Raw genomic sequence first — 15,410 nt, forward strand, 5'->3', positions numbered from 1 at the left:
GTTCAGACAAGTCAAAAGATGCTGATTAGCAGGACCGGCATGTTCCACAAGGGTCAGAGCTTTTTTTTTTTTCCTGCATGGCCAAGTTCCTGGAACATGATTGGGTTTCTTGATCTGAAAGAGGCTTTCTTATGACTACAAAAGCTGATAGAGCGCTGTACGACCACCCATGACTCAATGTAACTGGAAATGTGGCCCAGCTGTTGTTGCAAACATGACATAACCGGGCATGTGCACTATTTAGGCCATAAGCAGCAGGACGATCGGCAGGTCAGGTTCTGAAAAATGCTCTCCCCCTGTGTGTAGTAAACTCACAGTGATGATACTGGTTTTTCCACCTTCCTGAATGTGCGTCTGTGCTGCTGTTTGTTTCCGTATTTGCAGCTTGACTTGTAGAGTCTCTATGACAATAGTCTGCTTGTGTCAGGAGAGACCAGTGTCGCACATGGGAGTGAGTCAGACAGAAGTCGTGACGATAAGGTCTATCTTTATTTGGCGATCCACCATAAGCCCCCCCCCCCTCCCTTCCTTTCATCGGCTGGGGTTCAAGACCTTGGTCCTCTGGGTTCATCTCAGTATCTGTCTGTATGTCTCGGTCTCTCTGTGTCTTTATCTCTGCTTCTGTCCTGTGCTCTCTGTGTTTCCTCTGTCTCTTTATCTCCTGCATCTCGTGCTCTCTCTCCACCTGTGTGTCCACGTCTCGTTTGTGTCCTGTAACCGCAGGACAGCGGTTAAGAAACAGTCTCACCTGTCCAGGTAACGATAGCTCAAAACCTTTCAATCCTAATGCCTCCCCTTCGTGCCTGAGTCTGAGTCTAAGTCTGTCTGTATTTCCAGAATGGCATGAAGTGATGCAAGACAGTGGGTCTCAACCTTGGTCCTGGAGAACCCCCTGCTTTGCACATTTTAGCATTCATCATAATCCCAACACACCTGGTCCAGGTAATCTCCTTTGTGAGCCGAAGGCGGTGGGTTGGAGCAGGTGGCCACTAAAATGTGCAGGACAGGGATCCTCCAGGACCAGGGTTTGGAATCGCATGTCTAAGCCATGCACAAGAATCCGGCCTGGTTTGCAGAAGAAGTCTTTCAGGTTTCTCACAAGTGTTGGATGACTTCCTCACTGTTTAGGATGATGGTAGAAGAATAGAAAGCTCGTAGTACTTTTAAAAGAAAAGAAAAGAGGGTACTTTAAGCAATGCCATGGAAAAACCACTTCTGGTTTCATGAAGAAGCATGCTTGTAATAGAGATGTGTGGGTGTGATGAAGCTTCGCTTGATGTAAAGGTTCTTCACACTCACACATCTCTATTCCAAGCACGCTTCTTCATGAAAGCAAAAGTGCTTCTTGAGGTCTGATGTACTGAAATGTCCTGGGCCTTGCTGAGCAGGGCCTTGCTGAAGCAGGGCCTTGCTGAGCAGGGCCTTGCTGAAGCAGGGCCTTGCTGAGCAGGGCCTTGCTGAGCAGGGCCTTGCTGAAGCAGGGCCTTGCTGAGCAGGGCCTTGCTGAAGCAGGGCCTTGCTGAGCAGGGCCTTGCTGAGCAGGGCCTTGCTGAAGCAGGGCCTTGCTGAAGCAGGGCCTTGCTGAAGCAGGGCCTTGCTGAGCAGGGCCTTGCTGAAGCAGGGCCTTGCTGAAGCAGGGCCTTGCTGAGCAGGGCCTTGCTGAAGCAGGGCCTTGCTGAGCAGGGCCTTGCTGAGCAGGGCCTTGCTGAGCTGGGCCTTGCTGAGCTGGGCCTTGCTGGAGCTGGGCCTTGCTGGAGCTGGGCCTTGCTGGAGCTGGGCCTTGCTGGAGCTGGGCCTTGCTGGAGCTGGGCCTTGCTGGAGCTGGGCCTTGCTGAGCTGGGCCTTACAGCAGTGATGTTGCTTTGGCGTTGATGTGTGTCATCCCATGTAACCAGTTTTGATGCTCTCTTTCTTCACTGCTTCTTCTGTTTCCTTCTTTTTTTCTGTCTGTCGGTCCTTCTTTCACCATTCATGCCCTCTCTTAGTCCGTTTGCTGCTTGGTGAGTCGTCTCATATTCTGCTTCTGCTCATTGCTCTGATCGAGGTGCAGCAGGTTGGATTTGTATGTCTGTCTAGCTTTCAATAACATCAGTAAATCTGCTGAGATTAGGATGTTTAACCGTGTATTAACCATCTTTATATACTTGACCCCAAGGGCTAGTAGGTGGGGACATGAAAGAGGCCCACATATGGGTACCTCCTGGAAGCGTTTATGATGGCCTTAAAAACACAGTTTAATGTGATCTAGAGTGTTGAGATCTAGATATGGTAGCTAATACTTTCAGACAGGGAGTTTTTTGGTTGATGGAACATCCAAACAAGCAAATGTATTCAGAGATTGGCATTTAGATTTTGAGTCTATACTGAATTCAGTCCTTTTTCAACTTTACCCGTGACCCATGCTGTCCAGCCGCCTCCCCACGGTCATCCATATGAACAGTGAGCAAAAACATTCATGGCTTTGTTGAGCGTTATTATTACCAGTATTGTTGATTGTTCAATTTTGCAACTCAGATTTTTTAGGACTTAAATAATAATGTAGCTTCTTTTAATGCCATCCTGACTGAGCGTATTACCAAATTAGGCTAGTTGCCGAACACACACACACACTAGCGTTTAGGGTTGCCACTGGTTCCTCCAGTGGCCTCCAGAATCGTTCCTCGTTGCATATTAAAATGCACTGTACTACTGAATCAGTACGGGACGTGATTCTTGAGCACACCGCTGTTGGATGACGTCTCACTCAGCCTACTTGCATGTCTAGTTGAAAGAGCTTTGAAGCTTCTTACAACCACAGTCTCTTGCGCTTTAGCAAGAAACCGCAATGCCAGTCCTGTTAGTGATGTGGGATATAAAGTGGGACTCGTAGTAGAGGACGAGATCTGATAACCGCCTGTGTTCCACATACAGTGGTGAAATGCTGGCGGAGCACTGTAGTTTAATTTATGCTTAAAATTATTGCTTGGGACAATTCAGTAGTTTGGATTTTGGAAGTGGCATGTTCCCGCCTAATTCACTGCCCTTGTTTAGGCTAGTTTCCATTTACCCTTTTCGCTAATATACGCTCACAATTTAACCAGATGGTCGGATTTCGTGTATGAGTTTGAAGAGTGCATTTTACTAGGCATATAAAAAGAACCGATACTTTGGTACCAAGTCGATACCAAAATTCTAAAAACTTGATAGGACATGCTAGAGATCTACCGATATTTGCCATTTTTAAAAAATATCAGCGATATCGATGTTTAGTAGCACCAGTTTAAAGTCAGGGGCGTCCGCGGGCAGCCCTCTGTTATTGGTGAACGATGGGTAGCGTCATGAACTGCAATTGTGTTAAAATTAAAGCACATTGTTTTTTATATTGTTCTGTAATGTTTACAGAATTTCCTTCACTCAAAATAAAGGGTTTGTTGCTGTTATTTACACTAAAAGAGATTTTTAATGCTGCTAAGTCAAGTGCACTAAAAAAGGTTTTGTTTACTTGAGGACTTGAGGTTTTATATTAAAATGCATAGTTATGTTTGCAGCACTACTATTATTATTCTTTTTTTAAAAAATCAGTTTATTTCTTATTTATTTATAAAGATGATTCAAGTCAATGGTTAATAAATGATGTTCAGAAATGTTGTGTATCCACTTGTTATTATTAGTGTGGCATTTTAGCATGCAAGTAATGCGGACAACTTCTTGAAATCGGCCAAAATATCGGCAGCACATATCTGACCCTAACCTCTTAACACTGGCATCGGTTATAGAAAAACCCAAATCAGTCGATCTCTAGTACATGCAGTGTAGGTCAGTGTGAAAATGGTCATGTACTATTTAAAATGATTAAAAATAGTATGTTGCTCTTAAAAAAACAAACAAAAAAAAGTCCAGCTTGTTTACAAGAACGCTTGAGTTAATAACTTTAAGCTTTGCAGATTAAAGCATTTCCTCAAACGTTGGGAATGCAAATAGCACCCGTTTCATAGAGGAATCTACTACAGCTATTAAACTGCATTTCACCTGGTAGTAAATACTGGGGTTAAACGGGCAGTGAGTCGTTTGCATGGGCAGAGGAGAAAGCTGGACTGCAGCTGCTGGAGTTTCTACAACACCACAAGACAAGAGAGAAGTCAAGGCTGGCGGTGAGAAACCAGGCTGGTTTCACTTTCACGTGCGTCATACAGCCGTTCTTTTGAGTCCGGCGACGGACATGTAGCTTAATTTAGGGCAAAGGGTGCAGAAAACGCATGTGTTTCAGTTGATTGATTCGATCGTAATCCGATCCCAGTGCATCCTGGGTGTGTTTACACCTGGCTTTTGATGCGGTCAGATGACATCCGAGCATGATCACCGAAAACACATGTTAATGCAGGGGGTAAACAGTTTCGCAGAGTGTTTACATGGCTTGAAGAGAGTTTCTCACGGTTCCTGTTTTTTGGGGTTTTTTTTGCTGGTGAACTGATGTGTAAAAAGTCCCAATAGTTCAGTTTAAAGGCTCAGTTCAGCGTTTTCCCCTCTTGCTCGAAGTTCTAACCAAGCTGCAAGTCTGTGATCATCTGCATTTACATTTAAGGCATTTAGCAGACGCTCTTATCCAGAGCGACTTACAAAAGTGCTTCACTCTTTACTCAAGAATAACCTCAGCTAGTTTGAATAGACTAAAAATTCAAAGATAAAGTTTAGACACTACTTAACACAAGTCAATATGGAGACCGTAGTACTCTACCAATCTGAGTCTGAGTTTGAAGACAGTGAGCGACTCTACTGTTCAGACACCCAGGGGAAGTTCGTTCCACCACTTCAATGCCAGGACAGAACATAGCCTGGACGCTTGTCTTTCTTGGATTTTATGGGATGGCTCGTCAAGCCGAGCCGTACTTGAAGCTTGATGGGCTCTGCATGCTTTTGGTACAGCAGACTTTACATACCACACCACGTGGGAGGCTGGGGTTCGATTCCCGGTCTGGGTGACTGTGCTGCGCTACACCAATAAGAGTCCTTGGGCAAGACTCTTAACACTACATTGGCCCTCCTCTGTAATATGAATTACCGTGAAAGTCGCTCTGGATGAGAGCGTCAGCTAAATGCCATAAATGTAATGTAAATGCCCTGAGTCCAGTTTTGATACATTGCTACACTGCCTCTAACCACCAGACTAATTAACCACAGCAAATTTCAGTCTACTTTATATTCCATATTCTAGAGCTGGTAAATCTGCTCTCACTCCATATGAGCAAGGTACGATACACTCTTAACAATAATAATAATAATAATAATAATAATAATACAAAAGGTCCTTGCCTTGAGCAATGCTCTAATAGAACCAGTTGGTTCCTGAAAGAACCATTTTTGTAAAAGAGATTGGGGTAGAACCTTTTACATCCGCTTCTTTAAACTCTTAAAAGGTTCCTCTCCACAATTAGTTCTTAAAAATAAAGGTGCTACAAAGGGGTCTCTAAGAGTTTAGCTGTAAGTGACCGTATTGCTGCCTTCCATTCAAAATCCAACGTCCAAGTAGAAAATTTGAACTGGGACGTAAGGCTGGGCGATAGGTTAAAAATACTATATCATGATATATTTTTTTGTGATTAATCATTGTTATATTTTCCATTATTATATCTGTTATGAGCAATACTATACAATATAAGATAAAACAAGAAGAAATGGGGGTGAGGTGTACACCACCCAGAACCCTCCCCAACGGCCGGCTCATCTAAAAGAATGTGATTATTAAAAACAGTGAGTAAAAATAAAATAATATACTACATCAAGGCAGTGCTGTAAACATCTCAGCAGCGATTTTTTTTTCCCAAGCTAATAATGTCTTATCCAGGTTATTAACGTCAGCATAAAAAAAAAAAAGAATCCATTGTCTCCAACTCAGAGAATGGAGGGGTTACCAGCGCATAGCTAGTAACGTTGTAGCTGCGATTGTTCCAGCCATCCACATTTCTTGTCTGTCCAGTTCAATTCATCGTCAAACCAGCTGTGGTGAACAAGTTCTGACCTCCGACTTCTGAGGTAAATGGAACACAGAAGCATGAGTAGCGGTCACTCTGCTCGGTTTCAGTAAGATCTAGCATCATGACGTTTATGTGACCTTTCCCCCTGTCGATTCCTAGTCATTTTACCTCATCTCCAGTCTGTACTGTCAAAAATAAAAATGAAATATGAAATATCAGTGTTTTAGAATATCTCCATTTCAAATTGCCTGAGTTTTAATCATGAAGAGGTGCTGTACCCTGCAACCATAAAGATAACGCCGATAGTCTCCTAGCGCCGATAGTCTCCTAGCGCCGATAGTCTCCTAGCGCCGATAGTCTCCTAGCGCCGATAGTCTCCTAGCGCCGATAGTCTCCCTCATGTCATAATGTAGCAGTGCTGTTTGTTTACTTGGGTGTAAAGTAGATTTTCATTTGTTTTATGTTTCTTATGTCTGGTGTAGACTTCAGCTCTTTATTCTGTATAAATATATTTTATTTATATCCTTTGATAAATTATTATTTTATGGTAAATTTACGTTTAAAGCGCCTCCTTGTTCTGGGAGTTGCCAGCTAGATTATTAGCAGTATGCAAATGTAGTAAAATGATGGGGGTTCTTTAGTAGGGTTTGTTATAATGTGGTTTAACTCATCTTTTAACTCATCTTTTCTGGAGTTTTCACTTGAATGTAATTTCTAGGAAATTTTCAGAAAGAAACTAAAGTACATGAATTATTTCCTATTTCAAATCTCAATTTTTCAACCGAAATAAATCGGTGGAATGGTGCTGGATCTTTAAATCTTTTGGTTTATAGGAGTATTACAGATAATCACAGTTTGATAACAAGACTTGGGTCTTAAAAATGGGAAGAGATGACAGAGAAAAAGCAGAAATGCAGTTTCAGATGTTTTGCTTAGTGGGTTTTTCCCTGGAAAATGCTTACTAAAAACCGTCTCCTGCATTTTATGCTTCTCTCCGGAACTGCTGTTTCTCAGGCTGTTGAACGATATCTCCAACTAGCTTGTTGCTAGTAAGCTGCATTGTGGCAATTCTGAAGTAGTGACTATTTATTATTATTATTATTTTTTTTTTTTTTTTTATTATTATTAATTAATTTATTTATTTATTTATGTATTTTATTATTTTTGACACTCCTCACAGTTGCTTAGGAAATGTAACACGTCACTTTGTTGTGTTTTTGCTATACTCTGGAAGTGACCTACTGATTGTAATTCTCAGTTCTCGTTATTGAGAAGTTTAGAAAGGGTACGTTTTGAATGTGGATTGAGAGGAGGCATCAGGATACAAGGTAAAAGATTTTACCCTGTTTATAAGCCCGATTTGGTCATAGCCGACTGAATTTCAGGATCTGTCTGAATTTAAGCTCTATTGACGGATCGTTGGCAGGCAGTGGAAGAGGGGAAGCAATTCCCGATTAACTCGGAGTAAGCACTCGGACGGACGGATGAATTTCTCACATCACACATGTCGGTCGCTTGTCTCGGTTTGAGCGGCCTTGTGATTTCTAAGCTGCGCGCTGTTGATTGTATTGGCTGTAGACAGTAACATATAGTACATAGTTCTTACTGTCTATAATATACATAGACATAGAGTTCTACACATGCACAGTCAAGCTATAGCTTACCTCCAGTTTCCTCTGCAACATTGTCAAGCCATATTGTCCACATCTTCCCAGCCACCCGCAGGTTCGGGTACTTTTCCTCCTTTCCCATGACTCAAGTCAGCACAGCTGTGCTCATTTTTAAAATGGCAAAAGTAATAAAAGTATTGGATGGAGCACCAACCATCATTTCAGAGAGCACCATTTTTCCACTGCTCCACAGCTCAATGCTGGGGGACTTTATACCCCTCTAGCCCACGCCTGGCATTAGGCAGCATGGTGTCAATAGGTTCATATTCATATCTGCTCTAGAGAGTCATATTCGTTTCCGGTGCTTCTCTACAGGGACTAGACAAGCTGTGTTTGTGTATGTGTGCATTGGCACATCTGTCTCAACAATGGGTTCAACTTGAAGAAGCTGAATGCGTTCATTAGAAGGGGTGTCCACAAACATTTGGACATATTGTGTTTTAGTATCCTAGCAGTTACTGAGTAATTTGCTGCGCAGGTCTGAAACTAGGCACTATAATAAGTCTGGGGTTCAAGAGGTCAAGGCAAATGTGTGTTTAGGTGTATACAAGGCTCGCCGTCTCGCCTAATGTGGCCTAAACCTTAATCTTAATTTGTGTCTTTCAACTAAAAACGATTAAGGACACGTCCCTACCAGTTCCACAGGAAGCTGGACCTGTGGGAAAAGGCCTTGTTTTGGAAACAGACTGGTTGTTATTGAAATGACAGACCTGTACTGTATGTATCCTACCCTCTGCACCTTGAAACTGCCTGCATCCAAATGCACCAAGGAATGTCTCTCTCTTCCACCAGTACTTCCCTGAACACACCGTATGCGCGTTGCCATCACGTCACTGCTTTACGACTATCCCTCTCTTCATATCAATTTTCCTTCAGCTTGTCCTGTTGCATGTCCTCTCGCAGTTCCTCCTCCTCTACATTTCTCTCCCTTATCCCTGTAGCTTGTCAGAGCTGTTGCAGTTCTGCATCACTGACTGATACTAATGTCCATGTGTCTTGCGTCTCTTCTTGTTCAGGTTAAACAGTTTGACGATTGGAGACTCGGAGCGCAAGTCTTCTCTCGGCCAGCAGAGGGAGGCTGTCCCAGAGCTGCCTGCTGAGGGTGCAGGTAACGCATTCCGGCCAGTGCCGCTGTTCCTCACTGTTTGTGCTCAGTATGCACAAATACGGCAGAGCATTTTATTCCAGGGGACGAGGAGGGGTTGCATGAATCTGTGTTCATGATGCTAATAATCATTAGGACCCAACTTTATGGCTGATAAAGCTTTAGTGTTGGTGTTAGTGAAATATAGAGATGCTGCTGGGAATTTTGAGCTTATTATGGTAACTATATATATATATATATATATATATATATATATATATATATACACACACATATATATTTATGTAATGTAGAAATCTAGACTACGCTGACCTGATCAGTGTTACAGAGAGTGGTGTAGTGCAGTAATCCATCATTACCTAAACAGGCTACTCTTCTGGAGGTCAATAAATACATCCTCAAATATCAGTTTGAAATAGTAGTCAGATTTAAACATCCTTTTAATGCCAGAATTTCAATGTATTTTTAAGCTTACTTAAGCTGTCCGCTGATACCCGCATCCCAGATGAAAATGCTGCAGCTTAAAAAAGCATTTTAAGTGACTTGTTTTATGGCAGCTTTACCCCTTAACGCAGAAAAGCTTATTACACACTAAGGAGTATTACTTGGTAACTACAGGGACTTCTGTACAAACTGCCAGGGCTGTTCTCTGGGAATAGAAGCTGGTAATATAAACACATTCGGCCCACCAGTGGTCTTAGGGCTATTTAAGGGGTTAAAATAGCAGCTTCTGAATCATGTTATGTTTCACTAGCTGTAATGGTGAGAACACGCACGCGCGCTTTTATTTACAAGCTGAGAGATCCAGAAGCAGCATCTGAAAGTAAAGAAGCATGTGGACTGAGAGGGTAGAGTAATACTACAGGAGTTTACAGTTACACAGTTCTGGAGAGAGGTCTCATCGTATAGCTCCACTAATGTTTCACAATGCAGTCTGGAGTGGCAGTGACGGAGACGCCATTCTCCCTGTTACAGTCAGTGGAGCATCAATATGTATCTGAAACTGTCAGTGTCAACAATGTCAGCCTACCTAATTAAAGATATTCCTAGCTCTTTTCTTAGTGGTTAAGCCATTTCTGTGGTTGACTCAACAGCTTCACCTTTACTCAAACAGCAGCTCAGTCTTTTTCTCTGTCCTCAGGTCTGGTGCAGAGATGCGTGGTCGTGCAGAGAGACAATCTGGGCTTCGGCTTCACCGTGTGTGGAGAGAGGATAAAACTTGTACAGAATGTTCGTCCAGGTAACACAAACCCACACACACACACAGACCCCCTTTACACCTGGCCACTTCATGCTTCTTGAGTTTCAGGATTATATCTGGATAGGGATTATGCATATAAAAGGTGCAGGTGTGAGAGCAAGTTAGCTTCCATTGCGTTCCGCTGTGGGTAATATTTCTGAATTTTTCTCTTAAGCAACTTTCTAAGACCAGCAGGTAAGAGTTCAGAAGAAATGCCTCTAAAATCAGTTAAAATAGTTGGAATAAGAATTAAATGAAAGTTGTTAATTTAACTAAATAAAAAGGAGAGATTGTTTTTAAAAGTACAGTTACGTTACGTTTCTGCATAAATAAAATAATGGTTTTCCAACTTTACATCACATCCTTGATCAGGTTACTTTTGGTTATTGTTAACTGAATTCATTTAAATTCATTTTAACTGAATAATGGAAAATTGAACACAGATATAATATTGAAAAATGATGGATTATAGGGGTCAAAGCAAAAATATCAAATAAATAAGATACAAATCTGTACATAGACGCTAATATAACTATAAATGATAGAACAAGGAACAGCACGATGTATAAACATACACTAAATAAGCGCAATGTAGAAAAGAGAGAATTAAACAGTGTTGTGTTCCCCTGCATTGTTAACGAATACAAATACAATTGTAAAATGCAGCATAAAAGGCTACGTTACAAATAGCGTACGTAAGAAAACCAAGAGTGTCTCTTAAGAAAATAATTTAGAGCATTTCTTAAGAGCACATTTGAGAACCTCTTACATTTTTTAGAGAAATGCTTTTAGGAACGCACTTCTTAAATTATTTTATTTGTTTTTCGTAGGAAAGCTTTTGTGAATCCGGCCTCTGATTTCAATGGGATTGACTGAACATGAACTCATTTGGTTAAACACTGACCGGGTTACAGGCCATATTTTATATAAATATCCAGGTGTCAATGGAGTCAACAACACATGCAATCTTGTATAGGTAGTTTTATCAAGTCGTGGTTCTTAAGCTGCCATCAGGGACCCTCAGAAAGTCCACATCTTTGTTCCTACCTGTAAATTGGGTTGCAGCATAAATCTGAGGACCTGATTAAGAACCACTGGCTTGGAGTTTGTTCCTTTCAAATGAGCTATTATTCCCACCCTGGTGCTATAAATATGATAAGTAATTATGATCATGGTATGCTGGCATATTGTGATAATCTTTCACCCTTTTTTGAGCTATTGTTCTTGGAAAATGTAGGGTTGTCACCGTTTTCCTTCTCTGATTTTCTTTTCTTCTTTGCCTCAGGTGGAGCAGCAGTAAAGGCGGGGGTGCAGGAAGGAGACCGAATCATTAAGGTGCTTTTAGTGTCATGATGCTGCTCGTGAGTCTTTTATTCTGCTCTCGAGGACCACTGCAACTTTACCTCCGGTGTTGTCTTATTGCAGGTCAATGGCTCATTAGTGTCGTCCATGTCTCATCAGGAAGTGGTGAAGATGATCAAATGTGAGTGTGTGTTTCCCTCATGGAAAGCTGTGTCTGAGATCAATAATCAGCATGTCCTGGTGTGTGTTTTATTCTGGCTCTGTTTACCTGTATGCCATTATCTCCCTCTCCCTTTTTGTCTCTCCGTTTTGATCCCTTGCTCACAGCTGGGACGTACGTGGCTTTGACACTGCAAGGCCCGCCTCCTTCTGCAGCCTCTGTCCCCCTCCAGCCTCTCCCTTCAGACCTTCTGCCCAATCACAGGACATCGTTAGGAGGTGAAGCGCCGCCGCCGCCACCTCCACCACTGCCAGCCACAGGAATCGGAACCCCATCGCAGCGAATTACTGGCCCCAAACCTTTACAGGTGTGCTATGCGGTGTGTCTCACACTGCGCTCTGTTATCCGCCATCAGAATATATATGAATTTGCAATGAATTGTCATTTACAGGGACATCAGGGAGTGAGGAGGGCAGTGTTTAGTTGTTGTCAGGCAGAGATATCCTGCTTTAAAAACACAGAAAGCATAAGGGTGCCAAAGAATGCCTTTACTAAATGGTGTAAGTTGAGGTGACAAATGCCCATAGTTGGTTTTACAAGTCTGTTTACCACCCTGTTACACTGCTTCAGAATGAAACACACTGATTTTATTGCTCTGCTTTTATTGGCTGGTTTATATCACAGACAAAAGCTTGCAGAACCCACATATTAAAGCATAGTTTAACACTGCAACCAAAACACTGTGGCTGTTCCAGAGTCTTACTGGGTAGTGCTGCTGTCCTCTCGTTACTGTTAGCAAGATGAAGAGATTGTTGCTTGTAAGCTTTTAGCCTTACCCCCACTCCCTTCCCTGGGTTTGTATTTGTCTAGTCTTACTGGGGAAAAAATAAACAGTTGCTTTCCCTTCCGGTGTGTTTAGCTCCGGTTTGGTTCAGCTGAGGTGGTCTGGTTTGTTTTGGTGAGGGAGAGGATGATGGCAAGGAGAGGTGGTAAAGCGAGTATTCTCATAACTAGCAGATTCCTCCAGAGATGAGCTGCTCTCCAGTATCACCAACTCCATGTTCTCCTGACGTTGCTGTCGTGTTTTACCGTTTTGGCACCTTTGATGAGGGCTTTCTTTTTTTAGAGGACTGGGTAAATGTGAATAGCAAGTGAAAACTGTTATGAAATAGTTTTGGGATTTTGGAACTGGAACGTTTTCCAGAGCTGGTTTTCTTTTTTAACAGTGTTTGATGGTTCATGGTATGTCAGTCCATTGTACCAAACTCCCATTATTTTAACTATACCACAGTAAATACAGTTGTACTGTATACTGTTGATGTTCTTGGAAAAATGTCAATGTCATATTTGATCTGTCTGTCCATCATCTGCTGACTTTTAGGACCCAGAGGTCCAAAAACACGCCACACAGATCCTCAGAAAGATGCTTGAACAAGAGGAGGCAGAACTGCAGGTATCCCCCCGACACTGATATGACTAATTAAGGTTTCCTTATTTACACTGATCAGCCATAACATTAGCACCTATGTTATGCCCAATACTGAGTAGGGCTCCCTTGTGCAGCTACAACAGATCTGACCATTTGAGGCATGGACTCCACAGGACCTCTGGCATGAAAATGTTGCCAGCAGATTCTTTAAGTCCCGTAAGTGGTTGTGAGGTGGAGCTTCCACAAGCATCAATGAGCCTTGGGTGCCCATGACCCTGTCGTCGGTTCACAGTTGCCCTTCTTTGGAGCACTTTGGGTAGATATTAACCACTGCAAACCAGAAGAAACTCACAAGACCTGCCTGATGTTTCAGAGATGTTCTGACCATCATAATTAGGTTCTTGTCAAAGGGACTCAGTTTCTTATGCTGGCCCATTTTCACCTTCAAGAACGGACTGTTCACCAACAGCCTAAAATATCCACCCCTTGACAGATGCTACTGTAGATGATCAATTTTTCTCACCCGTCAGTGGTATTAATGTCATGGCTGATTGATGCAGGTTGCTGATGATGATCTTTTTTAATGCATTAGAGCACTACAGCGCTACGTAAACCACGACTAATGTTCTCATTGACTAATGTGCAGGCTCTGCTTGAGGAGCAGTCCAGAAACCCCTCCTCGTCTCTGGAGGAGAGAATAGAAAGTGCCAAAAGACGAGCGAACCAAGTCAGAGTGAAGATTCAGCAAGATCTGGTACGAGGCGCTTCTCTGGAGGTGAGTCATTGTTGTTTCCTTTGCGGCCGTACAGTGATGTTTGTGCTTTCTACTAAACACCTGTCTGGCTCTTTTCTTCGCAGGATGGGACACGTTCCGAGTCAGTTAACAGCTACATGTTTGCTGTCGAAGGTGTGCGTTTGCTCTTATCAGCAGTTGTTCGTGCAGGAGAGCAAGATAATGTTTTGGCAGTCATTGATATAGCTGACCTTTATATCTGAACCCATATTACTGTAAGCTTGTATGTGTGTACATTGTTTTGCTCCCCCTAGTAAGTGTATTCTCACACAACTCTCAACTGGCTCTTATTTTGGCAGGTCAATTGTCTATAGATTCAGGTGAAGGCGACTTTGAGGTGAGTTCTCTTAAACTCAAGCTTAAAAGGTTGGAAACAGCTCCTGTCTTTACATGTTCAGACTTCTTAATCACACCAGCCCCTATCAGTGTAGTGTGCGTCTGGGAGTTGCACCTCCTCCTCTGTCTGTTATGATAAGATGGGCGTCTGCAAAAAAAAGATTATAATCGTTGTGCCGCGTAGTGTGAAATGATGATACCATGCAGGTAGACTGTGGTTAAGTGTGAGCTTGAGACATTCCTGATTCAGCGCTTCAGCACACCTGCAACTTGTCGAGCCCTTTAGCTGGACTTGGTGTGGAGGGGTGCCATAAGCTGCCAGGACAGGGCAAAGTGGGCAAAAAAAAAAGGTGCAGGAATGAGGTCTAAAGTCAGTGTCAATTGGAAATCCAACATTTAAGGCCTTTGGGTTTCTGATATCTGTGTTGTGCTATAATTAATAGATACATTGAAAGCAATAATACATAACAGGAAATGCATTACTGCAGGCTGAGGGCCAACAATCAGGGCACTAGTTCCTATTGCTTTTATACCACAGTTCCGTTAACGTCTTATCCTGTTTGGTTCGGACGAATTCGTCATCCGAAATGTTGCCTCCATTCCAACTCCAGAATTTGTGGGATAGCGGGCGTGTGAAAACATGACTCGCGGCACGACGGGAAAGCTTAAGCTGGCATCAACTTCATGCAAATTCCACTATTTCGGTAAAAGCAACAGTTCATTGTCTGTGCACAGCCAGTGTGTGCCTGCACATATCGTGCCCTGGCGGTGGTGCATGGTTACATAATCACACGTCAGAAGGTGTTTAGAGGTGTGTAAAAGTCACTGCACTTCGATATAAGATTAAAGACTTCAGTGATGAGCATGATGTGACCAAGAACATGAAATTCCATTGGCATCAAATGTTGACATTAAATTAAGTGCCACTTTGGTAAAGCGCCAGGAATCGCCGGTCGAGGCTTCCTTGTAAGTTATAGGGGATTATAAAAGGGGAGCTCCAGTGATATGTAAACAAAGTCATTCAGAGTGGGTTGATGTGAAATGCCTAGTTCTAGAGAAACTTGGCGTCAGATTTATTTACAGTGGTGATGCAGTATGGGCCCAGAACTCGCACAGTCAACAACACAAAAATAGCTGCTTTATTTACTTTCCAAAACAAGCGAACCCTCACATATCATCTTAATAGTGTTAATAATTGTACAGTAGTGGCAGTTCTGGAAAATCTACTATTATTGCCTGAACTCTTCACCCTGAGTGGATTTAATGATATGTTTTGGGACTAAACACATCTCCCAAAACTGTTTTGCAGGATTTTAAAATATTTATACCCTTTTTTGGACTCTTTTTATGGTATAGCGTTTTAGAGGCAGTAAATGCTGCAGACATGAGTTTTATTGACAGATTTAGAATGATGCATTTCCTCA

General features: G+C 42.4%; 1 protein-coding gene across 6 annotated transcripts in view; it reads left to right on the forward strand.

Moving 5' to 3' along the window:
• Positions 1 to 15,410, forward strand: part of arhgef11 (Rho guanine nucleotide exchange factor (GEF) 11) — a 43,726-nt gene that overhangs the window by 3,710 nt on the left and 24,606 nt on the right. For all 6 annotated transcript variants that reach the window (XM_072687303.1, XM_072687308.1, XM_072687306.1 and 3 more), the window contains exons 2-10: positions 8,638 to 8,729; positions 9,868 to 9,966; positions 11,252 to 11,301; positions 11,392 to 11,449; positions 11,596 to 11,795; positions 12,810 to 12,881; positions 13,504 to 13,632; positions 13,716 to 13,764; positions 13,950 to 13,987. In XM_072687303.1, coding sequence (XP_072543404.1) covers positions 8,638 to 8,729; positions 9,868 to 9,966; positions 11,252 to 11,301; positions 11,392 to 11,449; positions 11,596 to 11,795; positions 12,810 to 12,881; positions 13,504 to 13,632; positions 13,716 to 13,764; positions 13,950 to 13,987 — 787 coding nt within the window. The remainder of the gene's footprint in view (positions 1 to 8,637; positions 8,730 to 9,867; positions 9,967 to 11,251; positions 11,302 to 11,391; positions 11,450 to 11,595; positions 11,796 to 12,809; positions 12,882 to 13,503; positions 13,633 to 13,715; positions 13,765 to 13,949; positions 13,988 to 15,410) is intronic.

This window comes from Salminus brasiliensis, chromosome 9 (genome assembly GCF_030463535.1).
Source record: "Salminus brasiliensis chromosome 9, fSalBra1.hap2, whole genome shotgun sequence".
NCBI classification, from domain to species: domain Eukaryota; kingdom Metazoa; phylum Chordata; class Actinopteri; order Characiformes; family Bryconidae; genus Salminus; species Salminus brasiliensis.